The sequence below is a fragment of the Apis laboriosa genome, unplaced genomic scaffold, assembly GCF_014066325.1.
Source record: "Apis laboriosa isolate Shangri-la unplaced genomic scaffold, ASM1406632v1 scaffold12_cov154, whole genome shotgun sequence".
Taxonomy (NCBI): domain Eukaryota; kingdom Metazoa; phylum Arthropoda; class Insecta; order Hymenoptera; family Apidae; genus Apis; species Apis laboriosa.
The window spans coordinates 3,530,842-3,553,211 of NW_025221207.1; the positions used below are offsets into that span (position 1 = coordinate 3,530,842).

At 41.0% G+C, this 22,370-nt stretch overlaps 1 protein-coding gene across 9 annotated transcripts in view; it reads right to left on the minus strand.

The window, feature by feature from the left end:
• Window positions 1–22,370, minus strand: part of LOC122720579 (RNA-binding protein Musashi homolog Rbp6) — a 772,925-nt gene that overhangs the window by 549,315 nt on the left and 201,240 nt on the right. Inside the window, exon 1 of one of the 9 annotated variants that reach the window (XM_043947365.1) lies at window positions 4,943–5,056. The exons of the other annotated variants lie outside the window; for them this stretch is intronic. Within the exon in view, the coding sequence (XP_043803300.1) occupies window positions 4,943–4,964 (22 nt within the window). The 5' untranslated portion in view covers window positions 4,965–5,056. Of the gene's footprint in view, window positions 1–4,942; window positions 5,057–22,370 lie in introns of those variants that run through there. 9 annotated transcript variants of the gene reach the window in all.

Here is a 22,370-nt window from a genome sequence, read left to right on the forward strand (position 1 = left end):
CTTCGAATAACTCCCGGGAATCGTTCTCCCCATCCGGCGAATACGTTGCGGCTTCCACCGCCTAATAACCCGCTCGTCGATCGCAGTTCCGTGTAATTATGGATCCCCCCCTCCCCTCCCTCCCTCCCTCCTCCACACCGACGACTACTCTGCGCACACGTACACACACACAATGGCAACACGGTCCACGGATGGATACGATATATACATGCATGCATGCATGCACCGAGCAAACCACCAGCATCCCCGAACGTGCATCCCCATGCACGTCCCTGAAACCGCAGCCGCCCAACGCTCGTGAGTCGCGCGCCGAGGAGGCGAGGAGAGGAAAACAAGGCGAGGTACCCCCGGCATACATACGAGGGACACTATCTCGAGCGGCAGACGTCGCTGAAGATGCGGCAGGGGTTGTGTGCGCGGCTCGAGGCCCACCGCCGGTTCATTTACCGGTATTGTTGCGCGCCGCCCTTCCTGCACCTACCGCCTTCCACCTGCAGCAGCCCCCCTCCTTCCAATGCAACAACCCCCTCAGCCCTTCTCCAACCCTCGCTGACGCGCTGCACCAGTCGTCCTGCGCCCTGCGGGCGGCCTACCTGTCCACGAGCATTCGCGAATCACGCGCTCCTCGACCTTTCCCTCCCCCTTGCAATATCTTTCGTTTCTCGAAAGGCGCGTCGGTGATGCTATATGGTTGATGATGAGGTGGAGGATTCAGTTGTTTGACGAACATTGGATTGGGGTTGATGACGAATTATGGACTGGAAGTTGTTTTTATTGATGAGTGTTTCTCCATTTTTAGAAATTGTTTGGATGACGCGTTAATAGAAATTTCCTGATTAAATATTCCTCCCTTTTCCTTCTATTCTTGCAACCCTCTTCAAAATTAAAACAACAAGAAGAATTGCGAAACACAAGAGGATGACGAAGAAGAAGAATAACCGGAAGGAACGCGAATGAGAGAGAGAGAGAGAGAGAGGAAGAGAAGGATTTTAATTAGCGACAATAATTAGCACGCTCGCGTATCAAAGCGTGCATTTCCAGCTGTGACTGGAGTCGCGTGAATTTGAACTTGCTCGTGTTGGCGCGTGTTCCCCTCTTTTGAAAAACGCACGCGAAAAAAGCACGGGAGAGCTGGATCCTGGAAAAAAAGGGCGGAGGGAAAACGAGAGAGAGTCGGGTATAATTCGTTGAATCCAATTGTCATTCGGCGAAGTATTATATCGCGGGAATGGGGAATTATTCTGAACCCGCGCGTTGATCCCCGGCATTCCTGACCGATTAAAAGAAAGAAAGAAAGAAAGAATGAAAGAAAGAAAGAGAAAAAAAAGAAAGAAAAATATTCCGCTGTTTACGATTATTGGGCTGAACGGCCGTTTCAATTCGTTTCGTAAGAGGAGACGTATCTATCCTAATGGACGTGCTCGGTTGAATTAAACGTCGTTTCAATCGCCTCTATATTCGGATTACGTAAATTCTCTTTATTGGCCTCTCCGTTTCCGCGCGGACGCCGCCGCTGCATATAACTCGGTTTATCGGGATCGTTTTCTAAGCCAACCTATTCGGCTATTATTGTTTTCCGCTACAGATATTCCCCTCGGCACCTCGACATTTACAATTTCGAATTTCTATCGCCGCACAGTTTTCGGAATCTTATTGAATGGTTTAATAAAAATGAATGAGAAGATCGAGATAAGGAGAAAAGAGAATTTTTTAAATTTAGAAAAATTTTGTAATTAATTTGTACCTAACTTATGATGCTTATTAACTAAACGTTTCTTCTTTTCCAGAAAGTATTCAAAAATGTTCGTCTCTCAAATCTCTCTCTTTTTCTCTCTCTCTCTCTCTCTCTCTCTGTAAAACGTTAAAGTGGACACGAGAATATATTAGTCCAAAATGTTCCACGTTCTCATTCGTTAAACGAGTGCACGCTAATTACACTTTCGAAAAATTAACGATGCATCATCGCTTTTTCTTTTTTTTTTTTTTTTTTTTTTTTTCCCTCTTTGAGCCGGAAGTCCTCTGCAACGACGAGGTTTCGCAGAAACATCAAAGAAGGCAGACGGATACCTCCTCCGTTCATTTAGCCGACAAACAGTGACCGGCAATTAAAGAAGAACTACACGGTTGTTGTTCACGGTTGAAAACGAAACGTCAAAACCCTTCCCATTGTTCCCACGTTACATTCAATTTATTTAAGAGAAATTTAGCCGAGAGGAACGGATAAAACGCGGGATTTTAACGTCAAAGAGATAGGATAAATTCGCTGCCCGTTTACCACCCCGATCGAAACAATCTCTCTCCCTCTTTCTCTCTCTCTCTCTCTCTCTCTCTCTCTCTCTCTCTCTCTCTCTCTGAAAGCGCAGACGAAAGGTAAACCGGAAGGGGGAAAGCTTCCGGGAACATTTTCCATTATCCAAACGGATCGTGTCGCTTCGAAACACCAGCTTCGAAAGTGTCGATTCGGAACAGACAAGCGTGGAACAAGCGTTTGGACACAACCTGGCCTCCTCTGTAGAACGATAGTCATGGACACTCGTCTTTGACACGAGCTCAACCGCCCAGCCTCGGCCATTTGCAATTAAAAACAATTAATTACACTCGCAGCTCGTCGTCGTTTCCGCCCACCTCATTCTTTTTTTCTCTCCTTTTTAATTCTGCAATCTTGCCTATCTAGCTCTGTAGCTTCCGTTCTCTCTCTTCCTCTCTCTCTCTCTCTTTGCTTTTGTCTCATGCTGGGGCATGAGATAGGAGAAGGGGCACAAAGTCGAAGGAGAGCGACGTGAGAAAAAAGACGCGGATCGCGCGACTCGGTCCAGGAATGTCGAAGATACTTGAGATTCTTTCGAGCGGCTCTGGATCCGCCGTTCACGCGCTCCAACTTTATGAATGCCGGAATTCTTTTTCAACCGCCACGTTTTCTTGCGTAACTTCCCGATTCCACGAACGAATGTCGTCGGCTGTCATTTTTCGACGAAATTCGTATCGAGCTCGAGAAACTTTTTGTTTTAGAAGAGAGATTAGATCATCTTTCACTCGTCTCGTTTTCATCCATTGTAATCGTGCTACTCGTTGAATGGATTTGTGTATAACATAAATGGCGCAAAATTAAATTTTGGAGAGATTTGTAGTTTCCTTTTACGAAATATCTATTTTTAAATATCGTTAAATATAAAAGTTCAATTCCATTTCTAAGAATCAAAAAATGTACGTTGAACGGATATATCTTCCTAACAGAACTTCTTCTTAATGCACAATCTCAGCAGCAGAAAAAGTATGGGCAAATATGAAGAGGAAATCCTACTCTCAACTCGTAATAATCAAGTATCGCCGACAGATATACCTGTCACGCGTTCCACCCGTGAAAAGAGGAAGCGCGAAATCGATCGAGGGATCCCGCGGTTACACGATCCTCCTCGTCCGCATTGCCGACGAAACAGCAGCGGCCGCGTTCGCTATAAATAATTCATGAGGTAGCCCCGATAACGAGTTTACGAAGAATCGGAAACAAGGAAAGCCCGTGGAAAACGGGTTCTTTCGAATTCGAAAGATTCGCGAAACGGAATCGGAGGGGAAGATCTTTCTCGCGATTATTTCATCAATCGCAGAGACGATCATTTTTAAATTTTTTTAATTTAAGAATTATTGTTACGAAATCGAAACTGCGAATGCAGAAGGAAGTAAGCGTTATAGATCTAGTAACGATAAAATTTTACTTTAAATGTGAGCAAAAGCAACAATGATACTACTAAAAAGTTGACAAAATCATATAAGAAATCTATCGATGAAAGGAAACGGAAAAGCATTTAAATAGAGAACGAATATCAAAAGATATGTAACAATTGATATTGGATTACAAATAAATAATGTATATAAAATATATATATATCAAGAATTAAAAATAAAAATTGTTTGAAAATAAAAGAGAAAGGAGAGAAGAGAAATCTTAGTAGGGGGCGAAGATGTTGGTGTAACGATCGAAGAGGAGAATAAGGGTTGGTGTTAAGCCATTAATAATCCACGTTACGAGACACCCTTTTTCTTCTCGATCGTACAGGTACACGGTAAGGTTTCCTTAGAATCTGTATCTACCGTACAAATGCATATCACTTATCCGGGCACATCCGACGTGGTACACGCACGTGGCCCCTTGTTTTATTAGCTTACACCTGTCCAGAGTAATTTGAGGAACGGGCCTGTAGACATCGTCCAATCAGGAAAGAAAGCGTATCCCGTACACGTGAGATGGATTAAAGGGAACTAGGTCGGAATCTTAAATAAGATTTGCGAAGAGGATCCTTCGATTATTGTATACAAGGCCAACAAGGAAGTGAGAATAGAATGTTGTCGACAAGCGATTAAGATTTTTTTTAGAACTGCGTCGAATGGATAGAATTCAAGGTGGAAGAGGATTGGAATTACTGGAGAGAGAAAAATATTGGAATCGAATTTTAAACTCGTAAATTTCTAAATTCACGTAAAATTTTCGTTTATCTAATTTAGTTATTTTAAAATTCCCTCCCAATTTTAAAACTTGTTTTGAAATTTTCTGAATCTTTTTTACAAATTCAAGTAGTAAAGTAAAATTAACTTTTTAAATAATGAAATTTAATTAAATTATATCCGCGAAATTTAAACACGAATTAACGAGAACGCGCTTAGATATTTGATAAAATCACGTTGCCTCGCAGCTGACGCCGGGGGTTCATCCTCGTCTTTAGTTTCAATTATACCGGTTAAAATCGACCCTTGAAGCAGACGCGCACACCTGTACACACAGAGATACCCCGTCTACGTGGCCCGTAATTGATTTTATTGATCTATCGCCTCTTACGTATTGATTAAGCGTTGGTAATTGACATCCGGCTTAATGGAAAGGTAAACCGATTAACGATAACGACGTCAAGGAAAAGAGGTATTACTTTGCCTCGATTAATCAACGCACCTGTTCCACGCCGGCAATCCATGTCCACATGTTTACATGTAAATGGCCACGCGTCCACCTGTTCACCGGTTACACACACCTTTAAACTCGTTCCGCCGTCGTCCTTCTCCTTTCGCCCCGAACGCGAACGCGAAACTACTCCAATGACTGTCCAATTTCCACATATTTCAACGCTCGAGATCGATTTATGTAACACTCGTAAGAGGAAAAAAAAAAAAAAAAAAAAAAAAAAANGCCGTTTACTCAACCTATTTGACTCAACCTATTTGAATTTTTACACCTCGTTTTCAATCTTGATAATGATTGAGTAAACGGATTTCCAGATGTATCTCGATACATAAAATGAAAAATTATACGAAAGATTACGTTCTTCGCGTAAAAAAAAAATTCAATATAAATGTGATGAAAATTCCGATTGAAATTTCATCACTTGTCACTCTTCACTGTAGGAATTTATGCTTGATCGCTTTAAAAGAATATTTTGAATTACGTTTTTATTACAAAATTAGGAAGGGAACAACAAGATAAATAGAAAGAAACGATACCAATGTATTACGTATATACACTTCTTTCGATTACTTGGTCAAATTTTCTTTCGAATTTTTTCATATATTTCCAATACGAAATGCAAATGTAAAAAAAAAAAAAAAAAATATCTCTCTTGGAGACACCGTATTTTGTAAAAATACGGCCCCACCACGACCGATATATCTCCCCGAATATATATCTCTCCAAACTTTTATTTCCTGGAAAAACGTCAGGAAATCTTAAAAATCCCGATATTGCGCATTCCTGAAATTTATCACGCGCTAAATTCTATAACCCTCCTCCCATACGTCATCCCCTAAAAATTAGAAACGAGACGAAATCGCGAAATTGCGGGAAAATGTAATGTTCGAAGGGGTGCGCGGCGTTTATAATACCGTCGTCATCGTGGAAAATCGCGCGAATCGCCGCGGAAACGTATTGGAAAAATTTGTTGACATAAATTCCCGAAGTAGCCGGCGCGACTTTAGAAAAGTTTCCACGTCGAGGCGGAAGGTTACAAGGAAACGTGTGTAACATTGGCACGTGTGCACACGTACCGTCGTCTCGATAGTCGATCGATTTCCTCCGCGGAACGCATCCGAGAAATACGGTCAGCCCGATGAGCGAGCAAGGCTGTTTATCTAAATTATATTTTTCATCCCCGCGGGATCGTTGGATCGTTTCACCCAGCGAAACTATTGGAACTCGAATCGATATCTTCTTCTTCTTTTTCTTTACTTTTTCTTTTTCTTTTCTCTTTACATTTCTGATCGTAATATAATCGCGACAATTTTCGTTAGAGCTCGAAAGCTAAATCAATTTTTCACTTCGGACGACCAAACATTTCGCCTCGATAAATTTTTACGAGCAAGCGGAATGAATAACAATGGAATCGGTGAATTATTTCTTCTTTCTTCTCAAAGCTTGATTATCGTTTAATATCATCACGCGAGAACGAATCGAATCGAATCGCTCGATGAGAATGGATAGCTTTGCGTTAAGGCAAAGGATTAAATTACGGAGAATTATTACGACGCGAATCTTCTCGAAATTTTATTTATTATATTGATTTGCGCGCAAATTTAATTTAGTGGAAGTGGAAGATTACTAGATTGCAAATTAGTCTCCGATCTTTATCACGTACGTTTCTTTCTTAAAGATTCGAATCGTTTATATATCCACGATCCTCATTTCAGAAATTTATTTTCTCATCAATCCTATTTCAAATGGACATTAATCTTCAAGAAACTTTGATATACTATCGCCTTCAAAACTGTACTACAATTTTTCTATTTAACTTCTTTATTAACACTCATTTCATAACAACATTTGTTACGAACCAAAGAATCAATGATCATCATCCCCTTATCAATTTCATTTTATCGATTCACGATTAAAGCGTACATAATTTTCGTATACATCAACGTTCAGAAATCGATTCCTCTTCTTAGCGCGGAAACGAAGAAGAAAAGGGGTAGAATCTGCAGCTAAAGAGTTAAGAGTATCCAGCCGCGTAAATCAAGAATAAAAGTCAGTAAAAGTTAATAAAACTCGCTGCTTGGGATTGTGGATTAGCATGGAATCTGACCAGAGGAATGAAATGGAGGGTGTCGTAATAAGGGTGCGTGTACGCAACTGGATCGTTACGCGTTGCAAAAACTCGCGTCCTCTTTTTACTCCTTCCTTTTTGCTCCTTCCTCCAAGTGGAAACTTGGTTCGCGAAAAATCACGTCACCTCCTTTCCCCCCTCGTGTGTCCTTTAATGGCCGTCCCCTTTCTTCCCTGAGAAAACGCACTTCGCTGGTAACGAGCTATAGAAGCCAGTGGAACGATGTCGATTATGAGCGGACCGAAGTAGGAAGAGCCTTTCAATGGGAAATTGACGACCGAGAGGATGGAGAATGGAGGAATTTTGGACGAAATGGTTCAATCGGACGATTATTGACGGTAAAATGAATTTATTTCTTGGGGGGTAGGTTGAGATTGTACACTTTCATCATATTTATCTGATGCCTCGTTAAGAAAAGAGGAAAGCTTATTAAATTAACGTTCCCTGTCGTCGTCAATTTTTCATAAATACTCGTTAGACTTGAGAAATGAATTGAGAACTCTATACTGCGAAAAAGATAATTTTGACTGGTACGAATATAATAATGTTTCAGAATTTGAAATAATTTCAATTAAATATTATCAAAGTTTGAAACCTGGAATTGGATTCCAGGTGAAAAGTATGAGTATGATTAATGATTCCTTTATTTATAGAATGGTATATAATTTCGTGTGAAAAGATCAAGGTTGAGCGCGCCGGCCAGCCGCATACATCGCGCATATATCGCGATGTGGTGATAATTAATAGGTCATTCTAAAATTTCGTGTCGCCGGATTGCTTAAACCGAAACACCGAAATAGACAGGCGGTGGAAATTTAAGGTTTCGTCAGGAAACACATCGACACAATGTTCGAGCACAGTCTAAATTTATAGGCAACGAGATCGAGGTCTGGTACACCACGCATTGTGCGTCACTTCGTAGCTATTTAGATTTGTCGTGTGTCGTGCCCAAATGCTTCTATAAATATCTAAAAGCTATCCGCTAAAAAGAAGTCGCTCTTTTGAACACGCCTTACCTTAAATACGTTTACCGTCACATCATTTCCCAGGTTGGCAGATAGCGGCGCATCGTGTTCAAGCGGACGATAAAATACCATTGGAACACAAAACGCGCCTCTAAATTTAATCGATGAATGAAACGTTATACTTCATATCGCAACCGCGGCGGGTAGTAAACGTTCCGTGACGAATATCCCTCTCGTGATATTTAGAAACGCGGCGGAAGAAATGTCGGGTACGAAACGAAACTTTGTACAAATGTCAACAAGGTGTCTTGCGTTTTCGTCCAGGATCTTTCGAGAAAGATAAAAGCAGAGATGCCCAACGTTGACAATAATTTTCATTAGCGAAATAAAAAATCAAAGAATAGAATAGAATACGAAGGAATGGATTTATAAATAAAAATACAAAATATCGTCACGTTCGTTTCCACAAAAAAGGCGAAGTTGGCCAAGATAAAAATGCGCGAGACCTCCTCTCTCGGATAAGTTTACTTTTCCTTAAAAAAAGGAATTATATACCTTCGAATTATATACAAAATATTAGATCGTTCGAGATCGTATCAAAAATTACCACGAATCCGAGTATACATGCGAAGAAAGCAGGGGGGAGGGGAGGGGGAGGCCCCGAAGATAAGACAAAAGGAGAAAGGGGAGAGATTGGAGGAGAGCAGAGTTTCTCCAGGTACCAAAACCGGAATCGGGGGATCAAAGTTCTCGATTCTTGGGAGAGTGTTGGCGAAGAGGGAGGCTCGAGCGTTGGCGAAGATGAGGGATGTTGCCGTGAACACATCGGAAGCGGAGAGGCGCGCCGTTCCGCGCTACCATGGAACCAGACAATCGCCCCACCTCCACCGACGTAACTGTAACTCGATGCGGAGAAACTTGACGGGCCCTGCCGCTGATTAGAAGCGCTCCAACGAGTTTCTCCGTGGCGGGATCGGGGATTAGGCAGAAACGGAGAGGGGGGAGGGAGAGAGAGGGAGAGGAGGAAGGGTGAGAGGAGAGGAAAGGGGCGGAGGAGGGCAGAGAATGAGGCTGCCGCAAGACGAGGGGGGGATCGAAGAAGTTGCGACATGTAAACGAGTGAATGTTATCTTATCAAACTATGCAAATCGACCGGGTTCGCCTGACAAGCATATGTGTAATCGTAAGGTATACGATATTTATAGGGGTTGGTGTTAACACCACTGAAATAGGAGGAGGATACGTGTGGTAATAATCGGGGAACCGACAACTCGAAGATGAAAGGAATTTTGATAAGGATTGTAATACGGTTATGGAGAAATGAAGATTTCGTTGAGATTTATTTAAGAAATATGATTGTTTCTTGTATAATCAATTTTACGAAAATTGTTAACTAATACGGTAAAATTTAATTTTCGTAACAATTTCTTATGTTATGATTTTAATTGGTCAATTTTTAAGCTTTGGAATCTTGTTTCTTGTAACGTAACGCGTGTTGTTTATTTCTTTTTTTTTTTTTTTTTTTTTTCTTTTTTAAAAACTTCCTCCCATTCTTCAGATAGATACATTATATGAGATTTATAAAACTCTTTATTCTTCTTGGTGAATAATTTTTCAACGTGATCTTGAATGGTTTCCTTGTTTTGAAAATATGTTTCTGAGAATGAATAAGCGGAGGAATGTGTTGAGAATATGCTAGTTGCAGTAGAATTTATGATTTCGCGCACCTCCTTTGTGTATTCCTCGCAACGTTCAAAACAAATTTATAACGTTCTACAATTTTTCTAAATGTATATATATATATATAGAATTTATAATTTCGTCATAAATGTAATAAATTTTGTTTAATTTCAAACCCGCGACAATATCCAAAAATTGTTCTTTGAAAACGTTTCGCAATCGCTAAATGCAATATCACATTCGCGCGAAGAATAGATTAGAATCCTTACGCAAGAAAATTGGTAGGAAAGTTGGTATAACTTCCTTGGGGTATTAACAGGATCGGATTAAACCGTAAAACTACGTAAAAGTTATAAAGTGAAGTCAGCTCAATTTGCCAGTAGCTTAATCAAATCTTTCCCTCCTCTTCTCGGAAGATCAATTATAACCATCGTCAAATAAGAATGCTACGAGACGAGGAACTAATTAATCGCAAATCCTTCCAAAAAACTTTCTCGAGTTATCGATCCTCGGCCGAAAAGAATGCCGCGCGAGGAATCTCGTACACGTTTATTTCCCAAAACGTGGGATCCACCTATCCTCGAAAGTTTACGATACTTCTCGCGCGAACATCAAGAATTCATTAAGAAATAGCTGGTGGGTCGAGGAGCGGAACGGAGAGAAACAGATGCAGCTTTAATTTGTCTTTGCGAACCACTTGGCACAACTTGTAATTATCGTTTGAAATTCTAGCGCGATAAATTCTTAAGCGTTAACTGGCAGGTTTTTTTATCCATCCATATATACTTGCACTATCGAGTTTTTTCCATAATATTAGACCATTTGTGAGTAAAAACTCTTCTAATTTCGATGTCTGCAACTTTATTCACCTGTTAATCCACGAAGATGCTCTAATAAACTAAGAATACAAATGTTCAACGATTATTCTTAGGATACAGAAAGGATCTAAAGTCACCAATCTGTGTTCCATTATTCCTTCCATCCATGATTGTTGCTTCAGATCAATCCTGTTCGTGTAAGAAAGTATACAGCAATATAGATAGTAGAGCTTACAATCAGCCTGCCACTACTCGTGGCATTATGTTGAATACAATAAAAGAAAGAGAGATTAAATTAACAGATGCTCGAGACTTCGCTTTATCTAGTCCTCTTACATCGCCTGTCCACAACTGTCCATCTCTTACGGATAATTGCTTGAACAGCAAAACTGTTAAATCTCGATCCATTAGTTTCCATTGTCTGCAACTTTGTTCTCTGGGCTCACTGCACGCAATTTGAACATCTATGTAAACCGACAGGTTCTGAAACACACTTGGAAGAGGGATTGAACAATTCGAAGACACGATTTCTTTCCAACTCGAGGACTTGTTTCTTACAATCAACGCGAATTACATCGCGTCACGAAGACGATAATAAGCATCGAAATTTGCACGGCCAGCTTGGAAGAAGACTTCGAGTTCGAATCCTCTTACGTAACGCGTTTCCACGAGGTGGAACTTTAAATTGCAGAGAGAGAGAGAGAGAGAGAGACGATTCCGTAGCGTGGATTACAGTGTTCTGGATATCGTGTTCGGTGTAACTGAAGCAATGGCTTGCTAGCCGTGGAAAGTTGAATTTAATACCTCGCCGCGATGCCACGAGAACCTATTAATGCCACTGCGCAGCGTTATGTTAATGACCGTGTAGCGAACGTTAATGCTGTTTCCTTGCTTAATAGACACGAACTTGTAAAGTAAATCCTGGTTGTTACTCCTCTTCCTCCTCCTCTCTATTTTATTCTTCAATACGGTTGAAATTCAAACGTTGTAAATTTAGTCTCTCTCTTTTTCTTCCCCCTCTTCTATTTCGTAATAATTCAAAATAATTTATTGATGTTCATATAATTTATATTAGGTTCGTATACGCGAATAACTTTAACCAATGCGTTGCGCGTTAAATATTAAATATTCCAACTTATGTAACAGGAAATTAGAGAGGAATGTACACTTTGGTTGGAATATACCTAAATACCTAAATAATTTTTTTTTTTTTTTTGCAAGATGAGGATATATCAAAAGGTGATTATTTCTGAAATTTAATTACGTGCCCGGATACGCCTTTAAATGACAGGTCTAGTTAATGTTAGTCACCGTGACAAATAGCCGAGAATCCGGCGTCGGTTAAATTCATCCTCGCGTCTCTCTTTTAGGGATCGCGAAACAAACGTCAACGGCGACACCGTGCCAGCCGATTAAATTGATATTATATATATATATGTATTCCGTCGGTCGACGAACAACCGATTTATCACATTTTAACGAGGTTCCAGATATTTAAAGCGCCTAGTAATAATTCCGCGCTGTTTCGTTTTATTTACAAAGTATGCGAAACGAGGAGATGATCGTCGAGCAGTACACCATGTATCTTCCCTTATTTTCACTTTGTTGATCTAATCGAATTCTCTCTTCTTCTTTTATTATTCAATGTGTATCTTCATAAGCGAATAGGATGGATTAGACAATTTTTTTAATATTAGATGTAAATTTGTTTGCGATGGCACTTTTCTCGGACGAAATAAAATATTTTTTAGAGCATCTTCAAGGGGGAAGGAAGGAAAAGAATTTTGTCATCGAAGTTTATTCAGAAAATGGAAAGGAAAATTATTGAAGTTACTTTTTATTTTCCGTAGTATTTAAAACAGAGCAGAGATTACAAGATGATCCAGCAATCTACGCTTTTTCTTGAAAATGATTCTTTTTCCAAGAATCGTCTCTTGTCTATAATTTAGGGATACATCAGAATAGATAGAAACAAAGGAGTGGAACCACTTGTCTTGAAAATATTTAATCGAGTTTAAAAATAAATTGCACGATGGAAGATTCTAAATTGATTCAAGAAACTCTTCTTAAAGTTTATATTGATCAATTCTTCCAGAGATTCTTTTTCATCGTTCCAATAATAAGAAAAATCTTTCGTTATTTGTATCCTCTGAAACTATAATAAATATCACATTCCCCACATCTGATAATTCTTGCAAAATTCCAGAGAAGAACACCGCGAGCGGCCATTGAAGCACGCCCCATCCACGCGCCGCCGTCTCGTGAAAGCGTAATTCGTCATCCCATTAAATCCCCCCTCGCGTCGTGTTTCATCGTTACGCGTCAATGTTCCGCCGAAATTCCCGATCGGTTCCGGCCAACCGTTCCTCCTCGCGTACACGCCGAGGCCGAGTATTAACGGCGACGTTACGTATAATGGCCGTCGACAGGTTTAATCAACAATCAAGATCCAAAGTGACAGTCTCCTTAATCACGGGTGGACTCGGCTGGTGTTTGACCGTGCACGGCTCGTCAATACTCCAGGCGACGATGCTCGATCCGGGGGGAGGAGGAGGAGGAGGAGGAGGAGAGACACAAGGAAAACGAACGAAGAGACAGGGGGGAAGAGAAGAAAAGGGGAAGAGGAGAGAAAGAGGAAGGGAATCGACCACGGGGATCATCCTAATTTCGTAGTCGTGGACGGATAAAATGGAAAAGCAATCCGTGGGCCGACGAGCCGAGGATTAGGAGCCATCTTCCGCCGCTTTCTACGTTTCAATTCTCATTACCGGAGGAAGGCCCGGAGCTCTTGGAGAAAGCCGACTTTTCGTGATGCTCGCGGCCTCTTTGCTCGACGATCCGAGCTCTTCGATAGAAGATGTCTATGGATTCAAGCTGGATTGGAATGGGCCTCTCGAAAGGTTACAGGGTATTGTGATGGGAAGAAAGAGGTAAGGGATCTGTATTAAAGGGGGAATAGTTGGGGGGAGGTGTACCATTGGTTGGAAAATTTTTGAGGGAATGGAAGGGCTCCTGGTATGGTGGTACTCCTCGGTTAATTATCGAGGAATTGGTGTAGCATATAATGGATGATGAATTTTGCAATTTTTTCCGCTTAAGAATAATTTACTTAAAATCGTCAAGAATTGGGAGAATGATTATAAAATGAATGATTATAAAATGAATTATTTCGAATGATTGATTTACGTTCACGCGNAACGGATGATGAATTTTGCAATTTGTTCCGCTTAAGAATAATTTACTTAAAATCGTCAAGAATTGGGAGAATGATTATAAAATGAATGATTATAAAATGAATTATTTCGAATGATTGATTTACGTTCACGCGTCGTTGCATATTTTAAAATCCTTTTTTTCCTTTTTTTAACGACCGCGAATTATAAAAATTGTTACGTAAGATTCGGTCAAGTTGATTGCTCGATATTTTCTAGGCCGATCAGTAATTAAAATTCGCTCGATTTTCGAAACTTTTCGAAACGACACATAATCGATATTAAGTGAAAAATCAATCGACGCTCAGTCCAAGCGCGTTCGGCCATTCCCGCCAAGTTTCCTTCTCATCCTCACTTCTCTCTTCCCTTCCTCTCTTCTTCTCTCTCTTTCTTTCTTTTCGTTAATTTTACAGCAATTAGAAATCTCGATATTTTTTTATTTCTAAAAGCTTCCCCACTCGAGTTCGAACAATTTTCGCACCATCGATATCCGCTTCCTTTCAAACAGAGATCTCTTTTAAAACGTATCCATTTATATATTTCGAATATTTATATCCGCATTTAAAACTAATAGCTTTTAAAAATATAAAACCGATGAACGATCTTCCGTTTAATGAAATGCGATTTTTGCGATATAACAGTCAAAGATGGAAATCACAAATATTAAATAAAACGCTTCATACGCGTTGCTTTTATGAAGATTATCCGATTCCGTTCCATCCCCGTTTAATAAACCTTCACATTCCAATAAAAACTTGCGTACGCGAAACCAATTGTCCGCTTTATCCCAAGCAAAAGCGTCCAATTTTGAACGGTACGTGCATAAATTACACTGTCACACCTGGACTATAAGTAAATATATAACTATAAATCTCCTTCAACTTCAAGAAAGAATTGGAGAGATCTCCACTCGAGAAACTTTTTTCGAGGACCAAAGAAGGAAAAGTTTGGTGCGATGCACAATGATCGAAAAAGCTCGAGTCAAAAATATAAAAAAGTTCTTTGATTCGTAAACAGAATTCGTATACAGAATAAACGATGATCTCGATTTAAAAAGATGCTGGATTCCATTAATTAAAATAATACAACAAAAAGATACACGGTATTCAGTTTATACTTATTCGTTATATCAACTATAATACATGAAACCCAGCACAAACCTCGATACCTTTTTTAGATAGCTGAAATATTCAAAAATTACGTTTACATAAAAAAAAAAAAAAAAACGAAGGATCCGATTCGAATTCGATCACTGTACGAAGCGGCGCGTGCTTAGTTTTACAAAAGATCCCGTTTCTTCGTTCGAGAAATCAAACGGAATCATTCATTCTCGAAACGAAATCGAGGAGGAGGAGGAGGATATCCCGCGGTGGCCGCGAGATAAGAACCGTATCGGGATCTCGATTCCGTTTCAATCCGAAATAAAAGGAAGACTAAACGCCGACACGCTCCGCCCGATCGAGGGTAGAGTGGATATCGCGGCGTGGAAAATTACGGAGGGGGCAAGAGGGCGCCGCGTACGTCGAGGATCTCGAGGAAAACGAAGGTGGAAGACGAACGGCCGAAGGGGGAAGGGGCGAAGATGAAAGGGACGGGGAGGGAGGCGAGAAAAAGGCGATTGGCGGCGGATTCGACGGTGACAGAGAGGGATAAGGAACGAAGCGAACCCCTCGCCGCCCCTCGTTTCTATCGTCTTCTTCCTTTCGATTTCACCCTCGCCCCCCTCCACAAGCCTCTTCATCCTTCTCGCCGGTTTTTGTACAGAGAGACGCGCAATCTATCGCGATATGTCGGCTCCGAGATATAGTTGGCGGAGATATAAGGTAAGTTCATCGATTTGTGTCGGTGTACAGGTACGTTCACAAGTATTGCACAAGGGGCAAGAGAAGAGAAAGCGAGTCATTCTTTTCGAATTAAGATTCTTGATTCGTGAAATTTTTCCTTCCTTTTATTTACGCAGAGTGAATCAGATGAACGTTCTGTTCTTCTCTATATATCAATATTGGGTGGTAGAAAATATGAAAATCACACGACGTACACGATAAACATTATTATCATACTTAATAAAATTCCTAAGAGATCGTTCAACTAAGTAAAAAAAATTTCCCTTCCCGATAATAAATTACTCGTAAATAAAATAAACTTTTCATGGGATGTTTAACTATTTTTAACGTACGCAATCTCTCTCTTTCTCTCTCTCTCTCTCGTGCCTGTCCTATTTTTAAAAAAATCCGAAACTTTTGATCAACAGTGTACACAGATACGTATATACACATATAACGGTATATACACACACAGAAGATAGCAGAATCGATATCTCGTCAGAGGTTTCCGCGTGATCGTCGATGGATTCGCTTTGGAATTTCCTTTTTATACCATCTCGGCAAGAGTGAAACGTGTGCAAGCGTATCTTCAGAAGGTGGGCGAAACGAGCAAGCGTTACGTTTAATCGACGTTTCAACTCGTTACGAGGCCGTTAATTCCGCTCGTTACCCGCCTTGTTGCTCGTATTCCTACCCCGGCGTTTATTCGCCGCGTCTAATTGTCCGCACTTTTCGCCGAATTCCAGTAACTGGTGGGCGAGAGCATCGATTTACGGTTACGCGATTAAAACCGGTCTCTGGATCCGTTGCTCGCTATGGGAAATGTGAGAAACGTATGCAGATTAAATGGGAAAGTTCGGCGCAACGTGAACGAGGTCGCGATATCGGCGTCGAATAATCTGAATGCTCGCGAAATGTCAAGCGAATGCGCCGGATCGAACGAGCATCAAAGATTTAACTTAATTTTTTCTTCACGAATCTATCTTGTTTCGATTGTTTCGTATTGTAATTTCTTTCTTTCTTTCTTTCTTTCTTTTTTTTCAGTATGATATTTGAAATAATTTTTAAAATTCGAATATTTGATATCGTTTCGAAAACGATTCGAAGCGTTTTTACATTTATATTTATAGAATAAATGATTAAGCTCTCACAAATTAATCGAATCGTTTCAAACGCGTCAAACTTTGAAAAATTCATACTTAACGATCGAATATCGCGATAAAGAGAATTAGTCTCGTCAATCGAGAATTAATAAATCAATGAGCCAATAAAATCGAAATACACGTATACAATCAATAGTAATTATACGTTATACGTTAATTCGCGAGTAGCGTTTCCCACTCTGCTAACGAATTTCTTTAAAAAAAAAAAAAAAGAAAAAAGAACTATCCATCTCGAAAGTAAATTTATCAAAACTGTATCACGGATAAAAAACAAACGCAAACAAAATTTTTCTCGCAATTTTTCAATGAGTTCATTCGTGTCACGCACATTCTGGTAGAGGCCTCCGACAACGATCGATAAAAAAAAAAAAAAAAGAAAAAAGAAAGAAATTCTGATTTAACGAGGTAGAGAAACGGCTATATAAACGTAACACCGGAAACACCCTCGTATTTTCCTACACGACTACCACTACTCGCAACGGTGTATAGCACGCCGGTCAGCAGGAATGATCGAATAACGAGGAGCCAAGCTTGTTTTCATAAATCAAAAAGCGGCGAGAGCTCGAAACAACCCGAGTACCGCTTATCAATCACGATTTATAATGGGGGGAGGGGGAGGAGGAGATTCGTTTCGATGACAAATGAGAATATCGCGTATCGTCGTCGATTTCCAGTCCAGGGGAGGGGAGGAGAGAGAGAGAAAAAAAAAAAAAAAAAAGGAAAAAGTGAAAAAGAAAAAAAAATGGCCGCGATAATTTCGACCTCCGGGAACGGCCTTTAAACGTTCATTAATCGTCCTTGATAATTTCCACGTAGAGCCGCCATGTTGGGAAGAGGAAGGAGAACAATGATCCGTCCCTCGAATTTTTCGTCGAGATCAACAGGTCCGGGGGATGAAAGAGCCGCGTCATCTCGTCGTTTGTCCCTCTCCCACCCTCCCTCCCCAACCTTTCATCCCCCTGCGCCGAGAGACGAGAACGCGTAACGGTGAAAGGGGTGGTCCGCGAGGGGTTGAACGGGTTTCGAGGCTCGCGATACAGTGCTCGCAAGTTGTTTCTTGATGAATCCGCGATTGTTCCTGCGGCGAGTTAAAGAGATTGCGGTTGGATTTAATATATCGTGGGACTCGGGGGACTCGATTTAAACGTTGTGTTTGAGGAAATTGGATTTTGAATAAGAAATATCTTGGAATTATTACATCGCTCCTTCGCCGCTTTCTAATTTTCTTTCTTCTTTTTTCTCTCTTTTTTTTAATATTTCGTAGTTCGTTTCGATGTACGGATCGCCTAAATTATTATCAAATTTATCTTTGATCCGGCTACGTCTCTCTCGAGACATTTTTATCCCCATTAGATTAATTAATTGTTCGACCACGCAAATGAAATTTTAACAAACTCATTCACTTTGCAGTAAACGATAGATATTTAAAATTGTCGAACTCGAAACTCGATCATTTCATATCAAATGATCGTAAAATCATAATCTGCGGCGATTCATAAAAATTTTCATACTCTTCGCCACTGACAAAAAATTAAACGGAACGTAAAATTTGGATTGTATCCTCTTCCATCGAAACGTTTACTACAACATAAATTCTTCAATTCATCCCACCTTTCAACAAGAAAATTAAACTTTTTCAAACTATGCAGAGGATCACTATCGTTATACCTCCACTTTCGCGCGAAAATAAAGAATAACCCCTCCACCTTCCTTGACACGATCCACATCCACAGAGAAGGTGAAGGTATCGGTATCACTCTGCTCGATAATTTCTGGCTCGAGAAATTCCACGTTCGAAACGCAGCAGAGGGATATCAATTAACGTCTCCCCTCGGAGTTCGGTCACGGAATTAAGAAACACCTAGCGCGCGCGAGGCCTGCGGGTGAAAGAAGGAGGAGAGGGAGGGGGAGGCATGGCAGGCACACGTGAAGCCGGCGATTTGCGTGCCCCTCACGTTTTTCTGAAACGCGTTCCCCGCATCGCGATCCCGCCCGTAATGAGAGAGCACGCACGTGCGAAAACCTCTTTGCGCCCTCCCCTGTGCGACACGTACGAGGAGGGCCTCCCTCGCCACCCTCGCGCCGCGACGGCCTTTATGCAAATCGTAATGACCGCGGCCGAAAGTCGCCATCTCTTTACGTATACGTGCGTATGGATAATGCCTGGATGATGCGTTGATCGCGAGTCGTCCCTCTGTTCCTCGCCAGAGATCGAGACGAGGTTGGAAACGATAGTTGCCAAACGAAAATTGCCTCGTATCCAGCAAAAAATCTGAAAGCAAACTCACATTTGGGTTTCTTGATCATTTAATCTATCGTGACAAATATTATTATCATGGATCAAGCAATTTTATACGATATGATATGATGTGGGAACAGGTTATTAATTTTATTCTAGTTGTATGGCTGTATATAAATCCTAACTCTCCTAACTAACCAGATCATTTATCCAGAAGGAAAATCGTACGCTTAAAATATCACCTATCAACTTCATCACTTGTGAATTGCTGGATTAAAATTAAATTCCACCGCTAAATCACTTAGCACGTCAAACGGTATATCCAATAGTCAATAAATCAGCTCGCTGCTCCTTAACAATAATCGCCAATAAACGACGCCATAAATAAGAGGAGAAATGCGAGAAACATCGTGCATACGTACTCGCATCGTTCAGCAAAATTCTTCTCCAAGGAGGAGGATCGGATCCGATAAAATTTATTTCTTATCTTACACGATCGATCCGGGTGAAATTGAATTCGAACTTTTAATAAATACATCGATTAATTCGCGTCGAGTAATCCGGCACGATGCAAAACCCGATCGTGGCTGTAGCTGGAAATTGAATTATGCAACGCGCGGACATTCCTATCGTGTGTTGTCCGTAGATGCGTGAAGAATGGAGCGACAACCCCGATACGATATCGATCGCATTATAAACGTGGAAAGATTGGAAGAACGAGGGGGAGGGCGAGGCAAAGAAAGCCGCGTTACAAGTGTACTCATTATACTGGCCACGACGCGGGCTGAATAAACGCGGGACGAAGGTATCTAACTTGTGGAGAGAAGATAGCTTTATCGAGATTTAACCGTTGTGCTATCTCGCTGTGTCGTCTGTTTTTTCTTCTTCTTAAATTGCGAGCAAAGATTTATCGTAAATACAAACGTGTTCGTCTTAGTTAAAGTCTTGTTTTTATCGTTGATCGATACACGATATAAAAGCGTTAAAGAGAGTAATCTTGGGGAAAGAACGTTAAGGTTGTTCGAAATTTTATTACATTAATTTAATCAATCAATCTAAACGTTTTGCAACTTTTTCTCATCCGCTGTATCTTCTATATTATATCTTTAAAATATCTTAAAAATGAACTTACACGAGGCGAAGCGTTCGTGAACATTCAATTTTGCCCAAGTTAAAAAAGTTAGGATACGGGTAATTGATTAATCGTTAACTTTCCTTCTCTTTTCTTAAATATTTTACCGCTTCGGTAAGAATACCCTCAAACTTTTTTTATCAGATCACTTTCATTTTCCGTGTCTAATAAACTTTAAAAAGAGAAAGAAATTTCGAGCGCTTCTCGATTATCCATCAAGAGCTATCAAAGAAAATACACTTTTCGAAGAGACAGACGATAAATTACCGAAATATCTGTTAAACTAGCTACACTAATACATGCGCAATTCTTTTATTCACAGAATCAAACGAACGAAATTATTCTCGCAAGGACGACGATTTACGACAAGCGATCAACGTAAATAAGAGATACACAAGTGTTCGAGAGAAAAAGTTATTTTCACCTTTGTTACAACAACCTTGGCCATTCGTGAACGCGTTAATTTAATGCGACGCATTTTAAGAAGGAAGGACGAATTTCGTAAACGCGTGACGACGAAAGTATTTTCATCTCTCGCCAAGTATCCTCTACCCCCTTCCGATTGAAATCATCAGGCAGATTGCTTCATAGGAAACGCGGGATACTTCTCCCCCTGAAAAGCCCGCTGGATTACCAAGGTCGACGATTTCCCCGAAGTCTGCGGAAGGAATAAGTCTCCCTTTCTCCCCTGCTTGCTCTCCCCTTCTTCTTCTTCTTTTTCTTCGTCTCGAGGATCTCGAGTAGGACGATTATCGTGGTGAAAATCTCAGAAGGAAGCCGAGGTCCCGGGTTCTCATCGACAGATTTTATCTATATCCCTCCACAGCTAGCCTACCCTCCCCACTCGCTCTTTCTCTCTTCTGCTATATATCCTTCTGCTATATATCCATCTTGCTCCAACTCCAATTCCACTCGTTCCTTCTCCCTCCTTTCGTGGTCCTTTCTCTCTCTCTCTCTCTCTCTCTCTCTGGTCCTTTTTACCGCGGCTCGATTCTCCGTGAAAACCGGTAGAACTCGTTCAAAAGGGTACCGAGTGTGGCGAAGCAGACAGAAGAACGGGAGAAGAAGACCAAGGGGGGGAAAGGGGAACACGGGATATAGCGTTAACTATTTGAACACAAGAGGAAGAGAACACAAATCACTCGAGGAAATGAATTATTTTCCCGATTATTAGAAACGGAACGAACACACTTATCGAATTAACGTGATTGATTTAGTACACGGACACGTTGGAACGAAACGGAAGACTCAGAACTGAACAGAAAATGAATATTTTCCACGTTGCTCGATACATTCGATTAACGGTTAAATTATCAAAATAAAGGAAGGAAGGAAGGAAGGAACAGACACTTTCGCTTCTTCGAGGGCAACTGTTATACACAAGTGTGAAGACCACGCAAGTTTCGACCTCTGCTCTTCCCCCTTCCCCGCGAGACGGCCAAACAAAACGGAGACATCCGACCGTGGCCGGGGAGGAACGAAGAGGCGGAAGAGGAGGAAAGGAGCGCGAAAGGGAAGGCAACGGCGGGCGGAGCTTTATATTATGCAAAGCGTGTGTTCACCGGTTGGATTTATGGTCGGCCGCTTCGACTACCGCGCGCCTCTCCTCTCCTGTTCCGCTCTCGGACGCCCCTCTTTTCGCTGCGCGCTTCTCGGCCGCGAAAAAACTGTAAGATAATCCCAAGTTCCGCGACGGAAACGGAAAGATTAATCGGGATGCAAATTCGGGCGATGCATATGGATGCGTGGGGGAGGATTATCCTCGGCGAGTTTCGCGAGTTGGAAACGCGTCCGCCCGTGCGAATGAATTTCGATGAAATTCGCCGAGTTTCTTCGGGGATGGGAGGAAGGTACGGCGATATTGAAAGTCGGCACCCCTGCAAGTGGGTCGAAAGGGGGATGGAAACAAGCTCCCGCTCGCTCGTGTAATTTATGTAATGTGACGACTCGCGGTATTGTTTCTGGAACGACGATTCCTCCACGAGATTGCAAAGTAAGAATAAGGTTTTCCAAGGTTTCGGGAATATGAACGTTTTGATTGAAATTTTAATCAGTGATTACTTTTTATTTCCATTTTCTTTTTTCTTGATCGACCCTGAAAGTAATTAATTCGACAACAGAATTTTTCTTTCGAATCTTCATCATTTCGATCAATATATCGTGTTCCTCAAAGGCGAAAAACGAATCGTCTGGTTATTGCATGTGTTTCATAAAAGAGATCTCGCCAATTTATATTATACACGCTAATCCAGTGCCAAA